Below are 14,983 nucleotides of genomic sequence, written 5' to 3' on the forward strand. Positions count from 1 at the left end.
AGTTTAAGAGCTAGCGCCTTGCTTTTTTTTTTTTTTTGGTGCTGCGTTGCCCCTTCGATGACTCGGACTTACTTTAACGGCCTTATTTAGAAGTCGCCTGTCTATTAGACGTGACAATATGTGACCTCCTTTAAAAAAAAAAGGTATGTGTTTATGTATTTGTAAACTCTGCCCAAGACAATGTTGGCACGCTCAGATGCTCCTATAGCAAAGTAACGGTAGCATGTCTGCGTCTGCGTCGTATCCCAGTCTTTTCGCTAGATTGCATTCGGTGCCAAACCCATGCAGACATGAGACGCTCGATATTTAGAGATCGAGCAACTGAACGGAAATCGCGGACTACCATCAACAAGAGAAGAACATGAGTTTAGACTTGTTGGTGTTTACTGCATGACATGTTGACCGCTAATCAGGACAAAGACAGAAAGCGAAACACAAAACGACGACACGGGCGGTAACTTGCAACTGATTTATTGACGGGAACACGTAGAAATATGAAGACAAATATGACATGCGCAGTACGCAGCACCAGGTCCACTCATCAGCCTAGCGGGGCAACCGCTTATCAAAAGTCCTATCTCTGATTCAAACAGCTTAATGGAGGTATCGCTGACACAGTCTTGGCCTTTCTTACTTATGTGATAAGCCTCAATCAGTTCTCGTGCCGTCTGGTCTTGGCTTCTCCCCAGAGTCTTTACCTCCTTAAAACGTCTTTGCAATGCGCAGGCAACTGCGCCGGTTCGTCTGTCTTAAATTTTTGTTTATGTTCCCTGGCTCGATCATGAAGGCACCGCCCCGTCTGCCCTATGTAAGGCTTGCCACACGTCAAGGGGTTTCATACACAACTCCTACATTGCATTTGGCACCCGACTGTACATGATTCTTGCCACAGCGTCGCCTTATAGGTTCTCTGGAGGTACGAGGGCAAAGCCGCGCCAGCTTAAAAGGTGCTGAAAAGACAAGGGGGACGCCATATCTGCCTGCCGCCTTCCTTAGGTTGTGACTGACCTTATAAATATAACAACATAACCACAACATAAACACCCGCCGCGGTTGCTCAGTGGCTATGGTGTTGGGCTGCTGAGCACGAGGTCGCGGGATCGAATCCCGGCCACGGCGGCCGCGTTTCGATGGGGGCGAAATGCGAAAACACCCGTGTACTTATATTTAGGTGCACGTTAAAGAACCCCAGGTGGTCCAAATTTCCGGAGTACCCACTACGGCGTGCCTCATAATCAGAACTGGTTTTGGCACTTAAAACCCCACAATTTAATTTAATTAACAACATAAACACAAACTTAAGACAGACGAACTGGCGCATTTGCCTGCGCATTGCATTGTGAACCATGTTTTAAGGAGAAAGATTCTGGGGAGAAGCCAGGACCAGACGGCACGAGAACTGATGGAGGCTTATCACATACGAAAGAAAGGCCAAGACTGTGTCAACGATAATCCATTAAGCGGTTTGAATCACAGATAGGTTTTTTTTTGATAAGTGGTTCCCCGCTAGGCTGATGAGTGTACCTGGTGCTGCGTACTGCGCATGTCATTTTTGACTATATATTTCTGTTCCCGTCAATAAATCAATTGCAAGTTACCGCCCATGTCGTCGTTTTGTGTTTCTCTTTCTCTGTCTTTATCCTGATTAGCGGTCAACATGTCATGCAGCATTAACAAGGCCGTTTCTGCTCTAGACGCTTCACGATCACCTGGTCCTAATCACCGTTGTCAAGCAGGGGGAGCTGTAAGGGTCCGTGGCCGGCTTTGGTCCGTGGGCGAAAGAGAAAAAAAGGAAAAAATAAGAAAGCTCGACCGAGCACTTCTGAAAGATTGCCATGCTTTCGCAATTTCAACTCGGATCAAATCCCCACCCTATTGAGCTGTATGAGTTTGGCTAGTTGACGCTCGACGTCCTTGGTGACGCCTAACTGGATGCAGACATGAGAGCAGCGTCTGAGTGCGAACCAGAACGTCGGGTTTGTCAAGACGAGCATGCGCCTCACCATAGAGCCGCTTCCACATACTTTGGGCTGGATTCGACATCGCAGCGTGTTTTCCTCTGCACTTCAGGGACCTCTGCCCGATTTAACCGCGCCGCTATGCCCAAACTGCAGCTTCCAATTCTTTCTTATTAGTGGCGCGAGGAGAAATGTTTTTGCTAGTTGTTTCAGGGCAAGCATTCTCGAGAAACGCTTGTTAGCCAAAAAAGAAAAGCTGAGATATCTGCTCACTGCAACTGAGGGCTTTCGCCTCATGGAAGGAAACAACGATGTCCTCACCAATTTGCTGTCTCACCGTTTTCATTGCCGTGATTTGGTGACCGATGACCAACTCGACCAGTCACTTGCAGTGGCATCTGTTCGCAGCTTACGATAAGCTGCGAAGCCTCGATGACTAAATCATGCTTCAGACAAACGCACTGGGGCACCTTGGTGTTTCCTTAGCTGGCTCGCAATCGTGAAAGCGCTGGCTGCTGACCTTTTTATACTGTCGCATTAATTCCGGAAGAGTGTGCCCTCAGAGCAATATGTAACACAGCAGCTACCTCAGCAGACAAGACGCGGAAAGTCAAAGAACTCATCACTTTCTTTCGAATGCGATTTGCGACCACGGTTAAAGAGCATGGAAAACGGTTCGGGTCGTTAACGAGGGAGTAATTTTATCAGCCTGAATTTCTGCAGGGTTCGCTGAGAGTGCCTTCCGCTGTGGTTCGCTTCGCAGCAGCAATATTAGTATTGCGCGTAATTCTGTACTTTTCACGGTGTCCGATAACACTCTTAGCGAATGTTCTCAAGTTTTTACCACTCATCAAAAGTGATGGTTGCTTCAACCCCCCTTCATAGTAGCGCGCAGGCTACATGCAAAGAGAAGGGCGGGAAAACACTGTCTGACCAAATTTACTTTATCGAAAATAGAAGGTGGCATATATACTATGAGTAAGAAATACAGCAGCCAAGAAAGCAAAAGCGCAGAAAAAGATAGAAAGAAAGGAATGGCGCAGTTGAGCTTAAAAATACAAATACGTGTGAAAAACAGCGGTCAAGTGATATATCTGATATTTCGTCAATCCGAAAGTAGGTGGGCAAGCACACGTCCTTTTAGGCTGAAGGATGGTCCAGTATAAACCAACTAGTCTGCAAGAGAGGAATTCTTCCTACGTCATGGCCACTTGAAATTTATTGTGACCTTTTAATCTATAACTACTCTCTATACGTGCCACTCTATTGTGCTGCTGTCCGTGACACCAATTTGTCACCAATTGTCGACATGCACGTCACAGTCACTAAAGGTTGGCGGCCGGTATTTGCGGACTGCTTTTTTTTTTGCTTTTTTGTGAGCGATGGCAATATTAAGCTGTGACTGGTTAGGGGAGCAGCAGGCGATCGTCCTGGTCGGGAGGATTGCTGCGTTCTCTCTCAAGCTCTCGTCTTGCCGACGGTCCTCTTCCCTGGCAGCCATCGGAACGTCCGCTACTAGCGCTACTTACTAAATTATAGGGGAAAGCGACTGCTTTTTGTTACTATGGAACACGACGGATATACACAACAGCACTAGCGTATAACACACCCTGCTCCTCTTGCTATGCATCTCACTGCGCGCTGACGATGACCGTCGATGTTTAATAATGCGCACATACGAGGGCGATTCAGAAAGTAATGCATCCAAGCTGACTACTGTGTCAATAGTACGGCAAACATTTTAAACTATTTATTATTAGTGCACTGATGTTAGAATGCAACTTGCCTCACCTTCCCATCTCTTCGCATTCCAGAGTAATTGAGCGATCCATGGCTTCCAGTGGTGACTGAATTTATGACTCATGAATGGTGATCACTGTATACTTTGAATGGTCTGCCATATAGGTAGGGCCGAAAATTGCTGATGACGCAGGTCACGGCTAGACATTCTTTTTCTGTTGCTGAATAGTTGTCTCTGCTTTTGCTCGAATGTTGCCGGCACAGAATAGAGACCGAATGGGAGAGCACCAAATTAAAAGAGCCCATGCGAAGTGACAAATGCTGCCTTCTCGAGGTCAGGCTCGTCCATTTCAGTTTGCCAATACCCACTCTTCTGGTCTAGTGAGGAGAAACAGTTGGCTCATCGTAGCCGATCAAATGCGTGAGAGGGGGTATACATCCCATTTAGCCACACTGTTTTATTTACGCTCGTCTACACAGAACCGCGATTTATTTCTTTTTATTGCGACAGCAATTATATGGACACTTCAACCGGATTTCTGCCGTCGGCGTCGCCGTCGGCGTCGCCGTGAGGTTCCGTATAGATAAAATCTTCGCCGCGCGCCGTATGCCCCAGAGGCAGCGTGCGGGGACGCGCGCTATCACGGAGACCGAACGCACTCAATCTCCCACGCGCAAGCAAGAAAGCGGAAAGCCAGCGCCGGAGGGAGCAGGGGGGGGGGGGGGGCACTTCTCTGCCAACAACCGTGCTCGTCGCTCGTCCGCACAGTCTCTTATCTCTCCCACGCGCAAGCAAGGAAGCGGGAAGCCAGCGCCGGAAGGAGCGGGGGGGGGGGGGGGGCACTTCTACGCTGCCAACAACCGCGCTCGTCGTTCGTTCGACCGCACCGTCTCTTATCTCCACACGGCTCTGACCTTTATGCGCATTCGCCGCTCAGTTTCCGTTGAAGCGATAGACCGCGCGTACCTTCGCCCCCTGCTGCGGCGTATATATCCGCTCGCTGCCAGCGTTTTGACGGTCGTTGTCTGCAGTCATTCAGTGTGATCTATTCATGTTTGTTTGTGCGCGCTCACACCACGCTTCTTCAATCAGTTAGTAATAGTCGGGCCACATTTTCCAACGCACGCTACACATGCAATGCTGCCCGGGTCGGCAGTGGAGCGCTACAGGTGTGTCCCTTCGCACGCGCTGCCCACGGGAAGCGCTTCTCATCAACACCACCGTTTCACACGCGCCTTCTCGTGGTCATCGAGTCTCTCTTCATGTCGGTCTACTTACGCCGCAGCACACCTGCTTACTTAATCAGCTCATGTTTACTACAATTCATATTGCTACCAAAGCCGCTCACCTTACTTCGTATGACATTGCTGTGTTGCTATCGCATTCATCGCTTCGCCCTTAGGGCGAAACTGTGACATTTTTTCTTTACAGGCTCTACGGGCGATGCCCACAGACTTTTTGAAGTCTGAATGGCATCGTCGCTGAACATTTCGCGTACCTGGCTTTTGATAATATCCTTCCTTCGGGAAAACTCCACACGGATGCTGGCATACAGGCCTGGTTGCCTTCTTGGTTTAAATTCAGTTTTCCAATGGTAGTGCGCCGCATTTTTATTGCTCTAGCAATTATATGGACACTGCAAGCGCATTTCTGCCATCACCGTCGTCGTCGTCGTGGCTGTCATGTTCCGTGCAAAGTCCGAAGGCGATAACACCGTCACCGCGTGCCGAATGCTGTACGTGCGAGTGAAAGCGTGCGAGGGGAGCCGACGATCGCGGCTCAGTGTGGCGCCCGTAAGAGAGGGAAGCTGAAATGAAACGCGCCGTCTTCCGTTGCGCGAAAGGCCGTGGGGCGATGGGACAGGGGGAGGAGGGGGCGGCGTTGTTCGCCGACAGCAACTGCGTATTTCGCGACCGCGCACATGGAGAACCGACCATCGCGGCTCAATCACGCGCGCGCAGGGAGGATAGCGGGAAGGAAGCGCGGGTGGGAGAGGGGGGGGAGGCGCGCCTCATCTTGAAAGCGATCTGCAGGCGGCTCATTACATTTGCGCGTGCAGTGTTCTCGTTACTCAGTTTGCGTAGAAGCGATACACAGCACGAAGGTCACTTCGGTCGCTCCTGCCGCGCTTCCTGACGCCAGAATTTTGGCAGCTATTGTTTGCGATCATCTAGTGCGATATTTTCATGTTTGCCTGTGTGCGCTGACGCCCTGCTTGTTAATGAGTTAGTAAGCTACTAGTTCCAAGCTTATACGACTTATAAAACTACTATCGTTACATCGTATAGCTGTCTACTAATTTGCTATTGTAATCGACGCTTCGCCTTTCGGGCGAAATTGTGGTATTTTTTAACAACTGCATAAACACTCAGCAAAAGCTAGTATCAGGTCGTCTAACTGTTGTCTTTTCCGATTGACGGGAGTTACCTCTCGGATGTCGTGGGTTGGCGCAGACGTTGCTTTTACCTCCAGGCTACATAATTCTGCCGTTTTAAAGAACTCATGGAGGAAGACGATAGTTGTTTCCTTCGCAATACTGCTGGAACTCGTTCAAAAAATTTGTGAGTACGACATCCGCGAAACCGTTGCGGTGTTTAACGAGTCCTCGTGCCACGCAAACGCCCTTGTTCAACGAAAGTCTTAATCCACTGCACCTTCGTAATCGCTGATTGCCTCATTTTACAGCGTAAGCTGTTATGGGCTCATTTCAATAGCCGTTTCGGGTCGCTATGATGCCGCCGCCGGCGGCGTCCGCCGCGTAATCGCTATCGCCGGAAACGCGAAAAAAGTACCCGATTCCCGCCAGGATCAAACCCGCGCCCGCTGCGTGGGAGCCGGATACTCTACCACTGAGCCACGCAAGCGCTTGCTATCGGTCCGCGGGAAATACCCATATATAAGGCAAGCATGCAGGGCGAAACGACTCGAGCCTCCGCCAGTATGGTGGCGCCATCTAGGTAAGATGCCTGCCAACGCAGCATCCCCAATTGCAGACGAGGAGCGCAATCAACGCGCTCCCGAGCTGCCGAGCCTCCGCCAGTATGGTGGCGCCATCTAGTTAAGGTGCCTGCAAAGGCGGTGCGCCCGACATGTAAGTTGCAGTTGTAAGGCTTGATCGAACTCAGCAAACTGCTGTACAGAGAGCATTACAAGCCGCAGCTCGCAGTCGACGCCGGGCGGACAGTTCAGATCGTTCTCGTCCAAACGAGGCGAAAAGACTGCCGCGAAGACCCTGTTGTGCGTGGTGCCCAAATTAGAGCTACTCTTGAGCCGCTCCATCAGCTTACGCTGTGACTGGGCTGCGTGTGCCGCGCTGGCCTGTGACGTTTAATGGACGAGAACCATTACCCTGCTGTGTGGTGGCACCGTTACATCGTCATCGACCACGTGATGTGGGGTGATGTAATGTTTCCTCATTCTCCCCATTTTATACATTGTTCCGTCGAGAATGATACGCTTGATTTTTGTAAGTTTATAATGGCGCCGTTAGCTTTCGGAAAATTCAGTTCAAGTGAGTGAGTGAGTGCGAACTTTATATAGGTCCCGAGGAAAGAATTAAAGCGGGGTCAGAGGCCCCGCCAATTAATCCGGTGGCTCCACCCTGATCGGGGCCGGTAGACAGAATGCTTCGGCGACGGCCCGATCCCTGTGGACAGCCTTGAGCTGAGCGATGAGTTATGTGCTTCGGAGCGCTGAGTCCCAGGAAGACTGGTCAGGCAAGTCCGTGCCCGTGTTGGCAGGGATCAGCCAGAGAATGTGTTCGATGTTGTTGTATCCGTGGCCGCAGTGTGGGCATTCAGTAGGAAGGTCAGGATTGATCCTGCTTAGTGTTGCTTGTGTGATGTATGTCCTAATCTGCAACAGTCTGTAAGTTACTACCAGTGCTTTTTTGAGGTTTTGGTGAGGAGAAGGAAAGATTCTTCGTGCTAACCTATGATTTGAAGTGATTTCGTGGTATGATACGAGCGGGTCTTTGCTGTCTAGATCACTTCAGGATGAATTGAAGCGAGGGGGCGGACCGCAGACGCGGAATGTGACTTCTTCCCCCAGTTGGTGTGCCCGCTCGTTCGGTTGACAGTCAAGAAGTCCGGTAATGTTGCCCATGTGGGCCGGGAACCATGTGATATATGGGGACGTGAGGTTGTCTCCTCCCGTTTCTTGGAAGGAGATTTTATTGACAACCTTAGCTGCTTTTCTAGAGACGAGGGCCGCCGAGAAGGTTCTAATGGCTGTTCTTGAGTCCGAGTAAATGACGGAGGCTCCTTTGCAGCTTCCAGAGCCACCGCGATGGCCATTTCTTCTGCTTCGTGAGTGAAGTTGTGTGCTCTTTGCGGGATCCCGTCGTCGTCTGGCGCCTAGGGCGTTGGTCCACCCAGCTCTGTCGAAGTCTTCCGTATTAATGTCCATGCCTTCAGCCGTCACCATTTCGGGCATATTCGCCGTCTTTTCAGGGGCGACAGGGACCTTACGAGGCCCGGCGCCGCCACGAAAATGCTGTACTCGAAGCTAACCCTATCTCCGTACTTGTAACTAAGCTATAGGCGCCGTTTCGCGCACTCAATGTTCAATAACTCGCCGGAAGTTTCACTCACCCCAACGAGAATGGTATCGTCGGAAACCTCGCGCAAAAATGGTTTAGAAAAGACCAAAATATCGGTAAAGAAACCAAAAAAGATGTCTAAAAACATTCAAAGAAGCGGGAGCCGACGCAGCCGCGTCTGCGCTCATTTTTTAACTTCCTCTTCCTCTCTAGTTCAAGTATAACACCCTTCAAAATTGTCGTAGTGCCACAAAGTCAGCAACGCATGTAAAGCCTATCCCAACTCTTGCGGTGCATGTTCCGAGAGGCATGAAAAGGTGACCGCCTGCTTTGCGTACCTGAGCTGCTTTCCACACCGTGAGAACGTTCTTCAGCTTCTTTGCCAGTTGACAGCTTATCACCGAGAAATCGGCCTGGGTATCAAATAGAGCATTCAGCACGTATCCGTCAATAAGCAAGGGAAAGTCAGCAGCTATTTTACGGCACTTGTTTACCTGGAAAAAGAAATCATAGGCGTCACACTAATACCGCGGCGGAGTATCTCCGCACCTCTGATCATCAGTGGCGTCCCCTGCACAGGTTGGTCGCTTCAGTTTTCCGGGTTTCAGATGGCGAACGATGCCTATGTGCGTGTGAAGAGGCATGTGGGCTGGGTGATCGTAAACACATAAGGTACGGCGACCGCGTTTGGTGATCATGAGGTGTGCTGAAACTATGACGCGCACATAAGTAGCCTTCGATGTCGGATGACCTTTCGCCGTTTCGGGTGGACACTGCATTCAAGGGAAATCCCTTAAGACCAGCATGGTGGTACGAGCAAAACTGTTGCAGATGACCAGCCACTCAGCAGTGATAACATGGAGGTCTACGATCGGCATCATACCACGCGTCCCTTTTCCTGGCTTATCTCAGACATACGGGGCACACTGGGTGTTGTGGGCACGTAGTTACTTGGCCAAGCGATAGGCGCACTGTGAATTATGGGTGAGCTGTAAACGGCGGGTCGCCTGAGCATCTCAGAGTATATTGGCATCAGAGTGAATTGGCATCATTGTGCGCCGATTTCCTGCCCGAGGAGCAGTTTCTGCATTCCCCCTGCGATTGTTGCTACCACATGGAGCGAGCAGCCGCCGCTGAAACTCTTCGCAAAACGACAGAGAAGCACCATGATTTTCAAACCACGTTCGCGCAGTGTCTTCTAAAGAAGGGTACACATTGCACAGCTTGCGTTCTCAGCTTCATCAGTTCCGCCTTACCACTATCTCAAAGTGGTCCAACCGGTAATCGGCGTCATCAAACTAGTCGCTGTGGAAGGCCTGTTGTACGAAGGTCACGATGAGTTGTGCCGGTTTAACTTGGCTAGCCATTGTGGTGGTGTTAGCTGTTTTCTTTTCTTTTTTTGCCGCGAAAAGACGAGGTCCGAATTCTGGTTAATCCCCTCGAAGATGGCGACTGGCCCGTTGGTGCACAGGCGTCAGTCCCACGGGTTCCAATCGCAAAGGATCAGGATTGCGCTTTCTTGCACGTGAGGGGCTCAGAATGATACCCTGCAGCTGCACGAGAAATGAAGCAACTGTAGCCAACACGGATTTATAAAAATAATCGATAGCTGGGCGAGTTGGTACGGGTTCATATTTTTTACCAACTGCGCGGTGGAATAGGACACGAGGAAAGAAGTGACACACATGAGCGCAGACTAACAACTGATTTATTGGAAGCACGTCGGCACCTAGGCTGGACACTATTTAAGGTGGATAACGTGCTTTCCATAAATCAGTCTACGCTCGTCTGCCTCACTTCTTTCCTCGTGTCCCATCTCACCGCGCAGTTTGTTAAAAACAACAGATTTATAAAAATAAACTATTTATTAAGGGGCAGGAGATAATCATTCCGTCCCCTGCACAGCAAAGACAGTCGAAAAGCTCCTCTGTCGCGTGCCACTGTCTTCCAGTGCCACTTGCGGCCTTCCTTCGATCCAGCCACACAGACAAGTGGTTCTTTATCAAGGAAAAGGTTGACATTATCATCTGCAGCTCTTGAGGGAGCACGGCTCAGCGCCGATGTGAGGTTGTTTGACATCGATTGGGCAGCTCCTCGGTGGGAGCACGTGCGCATGGATGGCTGGCAGGCGCACTACGGCTTCGGGTGTCGCGATAGACGCTGTCGGTGTTTCAGTTGGTGGCGATGGTTGCAGTGCCTAAAATAATCTGCGTGATACATAAATGTAGGCTACGTGGCAATATTATAGCTAAGAACACTTGCGAGCGTTGTCTACGTAGTATTATCTTGGCAGTGTGTCCCAGCAACTCATTTTATTTTGATTTATTTTGCTCTTGCACCTTTCAGGAGACAATGGGTTGGGCATGGAAGTGAAACAAGTACTCTCAATTTCAATAGACGTTGTTTGGCCGCAGCTAGCCCTTCTTTGCCCTACACCGGTTACTTCAGATACTACGTTTCATGTAAAAACACATCAATAAAGTACTTTGAACAGATCCAACAGCATTTGTCATTAAACTGAACGTGAGTGCTCCAAGGCGCCCTGTGCTTCTAATTCGACGCCGCCAGAAGCGCCTGCAGAGTTGGCATCATCGTCGTTGCGCCAGAAGCTCGTCCAGGGGTGCTATGCAGGATGCGCCGAGTTTGGTGAAACTCGGGATCTTCACGAACTCTGGCGACGCCCCAAGACGAAACTAATGGAACCAAGGCAAAGTTGGTCCGCCGGCACGCCTCCAGTTTCATTGGTGTATCTAGATTCACTCTGGGTGGCTGTCATTCCTTGGGCGTTGCCATATCGGCGGTCGACAAACTGGGGCTCACGTGACCATACCGTCGGTGCATGGTCGTGCTTTCTTTCACTTGTATGTCGTCCCACTGAGTGCATTACAGGCACACGCAAGTTATGAAATAAATGCATTTAGTACAATATTATCAGTGACTTCAACGTGGTTTATAAGCATTTTAAAGGTTACAAGATGTACACTGAATGCGTATGGGACTAATTTGTAATGTAATACGTTTCGCGTTATCCCCGAGGGAACGCTCCCCCTCCTTCACGTTCCTCTGGATTGGATTGGCGTGGGTCGCTACGTGCTTGCGCTCGCATTTCTGAGCGCCATATTGGTGTGCGCTTATTTTTCGCACTGGGCTTTCAACAGATCGTTTGTTGCTCGCGCTAAACTAAGGCTGAGAGACGAAGCGAGCGTCGGCTAGTGCTGAAGTTGCTTGCCGCGCGCTTACAGTGTAAGCACGCAGGAATTGCCGGTAAGCAAAGAGTCAGAAAACTACTCTTTCTTTTCTTTTACTTTATGATGCACCTTCGTACAAGCGATGGCTTCTAACAACCGCAGGAAAGTGCCTTCGTACTGGGTAGCCCCGAGCGATCCAATGCTTCTAACACACGCAAGAAAGGGTCTTTGCAGCGCACGGGGCCGTTAATTGACTACCACCACATTTATGTCAAGTGTGACTCCAGCAGCGGTGCAGTGACCCTGTACCCACCGCTGACGAGGCGGCGCTTCACGTTTTGACAAAAACTTCCTATTTCTTGCGTGTGAACACCCGCGATGGGGTCCACAAAGTTCACGCTGTGGCTGGCTATCTCGTAATGTAGATGGAGGCTCGCCCCGTTAGCATCCACTAAATTTGGTATACAGTTCTATGCCGCCCATACGTCACTGCGAATAATGGTGCCCTATTGAACATTGGTTGCAATCATGCGGCCTAGCGTCGCCGCGTCTCGTCGGTTTACCATGAAAAGTGGCAGCACCCCTCTCGTCGCGCAGAACATGCCACAGACCCATGGTCCACGATGTATAACACAGCCGTAATTTTTGTGGCTTGGCAAAACGTTGTCACCAGTCATCAGGCGGCCTCGATTGTACTTTCTTTTGCCGCGAAGAAGGCGCTCGTCAATTGACACTATCTTTCCGGGACCACCGAGTGGAAGTCGCACCAGCAGCTCGTCCCTCACGACCTCACGGGCGTAGTTCCTCCAGTCGGCGATGGCGTGCTCCAATAGACAGACAGACAAAGAACTTTATTAAATAGGTCCTGAGAAGCCCTGCCCTAGGGCAGAGCTGCGGGCCGCTCCCACGTGGGGACGGGTAGGCCGAGCCTAACCGCCGCAACGTGGGCTCTCTGGACAGCCAAAGTTTGTCGTGACAGTTCTGAGCTGTGGATGGCAGAGCTGCATTCTTCTTCCGTGATGCGATTGGGCCCCTGTAACGAGGGGCATCGCCAGAGCATGTGTTCTAGATTGCTAACAGCCGCACAGTCAGGGCAAGTAGAGCTAAAAGCCTCTGGAGTGATCGCATGAAAAAGGGCCAGGTTGGGATAGGACTTAGTCTGAAGCATGCGTAAAGTGGACGACAGAGGTCTAGCCAGTTTTCTATGAGGTGGAGGATAAGTCCTCCTACCCAGGTGATAGTGCTTAGTGATTTCGTTGAAAGTAATGAGAGTGTCCCGAATCTCCAGATCCCCGGCCTCTGAGCTCGCCCCTGCTCCCGCGCGTTGGGTTAGTGCGCGCGCTTGGGAGTGGGCGATGATTGAGATTGGGCAAGGAGTCAAGCTGGGGGTCGAGGTTCACCGGAAACCACGTGATGGTGTGCGTAGAGATGATCTTGTTCTTGAGAATCTTGTGAGCCTCCTCAGCAATGGACCCTGAAGCGAAAGCCCTGACTGCCGATCTCGAATCAGTGAAGATTTGTGTTTTGCTGCTGTCTAGGAGTGCCATAGCAGTTGCGACCTAGCCAGCTCCAATAGAGAAAAAAAATCACCGCCCAAGCACTCCGTACAGATGTTTAAACAGCAAACTGAAACGTGTTGTCCCGGTGTTTAGCATTTGGTTAATCCCGACGCTGCATTGAATCATTTTTCAATTATTGGTTACATGTTTGTGTTTCTAGTGGAACGCAAGCGCCAATGGCGGGCGGATGCTGCTAACCACAACGCTGAGCTAACTCTGAATATTGAACGCATGCGACAAGGGCGAGCCGACGTTGCGGGCAGAGCAGCGTCAATGTGGCAATGGCGGGAAGGCGTTCGCAGGGGCCAACGCCCGCTTTAGGCGGGAGTTTCTCGTGCGGCACTTTGGCTTCGGCTGCGACGAAGCGTCCAATTATAATCGCGAAGTGGAACGAAAGCGCCAATGGCGGGCGGATGCTGCTAACTACGACGCCGAGCTAACTCGAGATATCAAACGCATGCGACAACGGCGAGCCGAGGAGGCGGCGTTGCGGGCAGTGCAGCGTCAACGTGGCAATGGTGGGAACGCGTTCGCCGGGGCTAACGCCCGCTTTCAGCGGGAGTTTCTCGAGCGGCACTTTGGCTTCGGATGCGATGAAACGTCCGCGTTGAAATCGCAAACTGGAACGCAAGCACCAATGGCGGGCGGATGCTGCTAACCACGACGCAGTGACCCTGTACCCACCGTATCACCGTATCAAACGCATGCGACAATTAACGGCGAGCCAGGGAGGCGGCGTTGCGGGTAGAGCAGGCGCGCGTGCTTGGGTACGACGCAGAGAACGACATCACTGAGGGCGTAGCCAATGGAGACGTTTAGCGAAACATGAGACAAACGGTCTTTCGTTTCGCCTAGCCAGCTTTCACTGTAAAAAAAGTCGCCGGTCCTCTCCTTCAACAGCTACACGTCTACGCTTTTGAACAAGCAGTATGTGAGCCAAATGACTTGCCGCCTGGAGAGGTGACCGTTCGGATGGCCGAGGCGGTACGTGTTGGCGAAAGAACTTCCTTCGCCTCTCTGCCCGTACACATCAGCGGTACCGTGCAGCTGCGAAAACTGCTTTCGGCGCCTGTTTCACCGGAAGGCAATCCGGCGTCCATTCTGAGTCTTCGTGTATGATGTGATCACTTCGCCCTCGCAGGTCGTTTGGTCTGGTTTGAACCCCAGGTCGTTGCAGGTGCCCCAGTACTCCGATGACGCCGCCGGACCAGGCCTCGCATAGGGACGCGGTGGACGCACAGCGCTTGAAGCCGGAGCAAGCCGCAGTGATCCCACGAACTCTAATGGCACGTACACACTAGCGGCAAAACGCGCGCGGCGCGCCGCCGGCGGCAAAACGCAGCAGCGGCAGAGCGGCCAAACCAACCGGCGGCGCGCCGCTGCGGCAATCACGTGACAGACTAGACTCCTCTCCCCTTCTCAAACTATCCGGGAGCTCACGCGTGCAGATAGTGCGAAACGAGAAACAAGCGGTCGGGCGGGTCCGCATGGCACCAGTTTCCCGCGCGCACGTCACAGAAGCGCGCCGCTCTCATTGGTCTCCTTCATGCGCGGCACGCGGCAAACCGCAAAAAATCGGTCCTGGAGCGATCCCTGCCGCGGCAACAAAAACCCGTTTCGCGGGTGCTTTCGCGGCGCGCATCTTGCCGCCGGCGGCGCGCTGCGCGCGTTTTTCCGCTAGTGTGTACGTGCCAATACTTCGCAGCCGAGTCACACCAAAATGCGCTCGGAAAGCATAATTTGCCCGCCACGCTGTCTCCGCAGACAAGGGTATTTGCCTAACTCGTGACACAGTAAGCGCTGTTGCGCTCGCGCGCATGCGTCTGTCTTTTCCAAGCACCGAAGCCCGGCGAACCTGTTCAGCGTGATATGTCGAGCATGGTTCTTATCTACGAGGCGGTTGTGTTTCCCTCTTCCTTCGTGAAGGCGAGGCTGTTAAAAAGGGCAGCCGAGCGACCCCGAGGGCAATCTGTGTATCTACCGGCAGCAGTTATGAC

General features: G+C 51.6%; 1 protein-coding gene across 1 annotated transcript; it reads right to left on the bottom strand.

Moving 5' to 3' along the window:
- Nucleotides 1-11,576: 11,576 nt before the first annotated feature.
- Nucleotides 11,577-12,233, bottom strand: LOC125947739 (uncharacterized; the record flags this gene model as incomplete). The annotated part of the gene is given in 2 exon segments (XM_049673005.1): nucleotides 11,577-11,723; nucleotides 12,039-12,233. Coding segments are annotated over 2 exon segments (342 nt in total), but the record flags the coding sequence as incomplete, so codon positions are not given.
- Nucleotides 12,234-14,983: the final 2,750 nt, after the last annotated feature.

This window comes from Dermacentor silvarum, chromosome 8 (assembly GCF_013339745.2).
Source record: "Dermacentor silvarum isolate Dsil-2018 chromosome 8, BIME_Dsil_1.4, whole genome shotgun sequence".
Classification (NCBI taxonomy): domain Eukaryota; kingdom Metazoa; phylum Arthropoda; class Arachnida; order Ixodida; family Ixodidae; genus Dermacentor; species Dermacentor silvarum.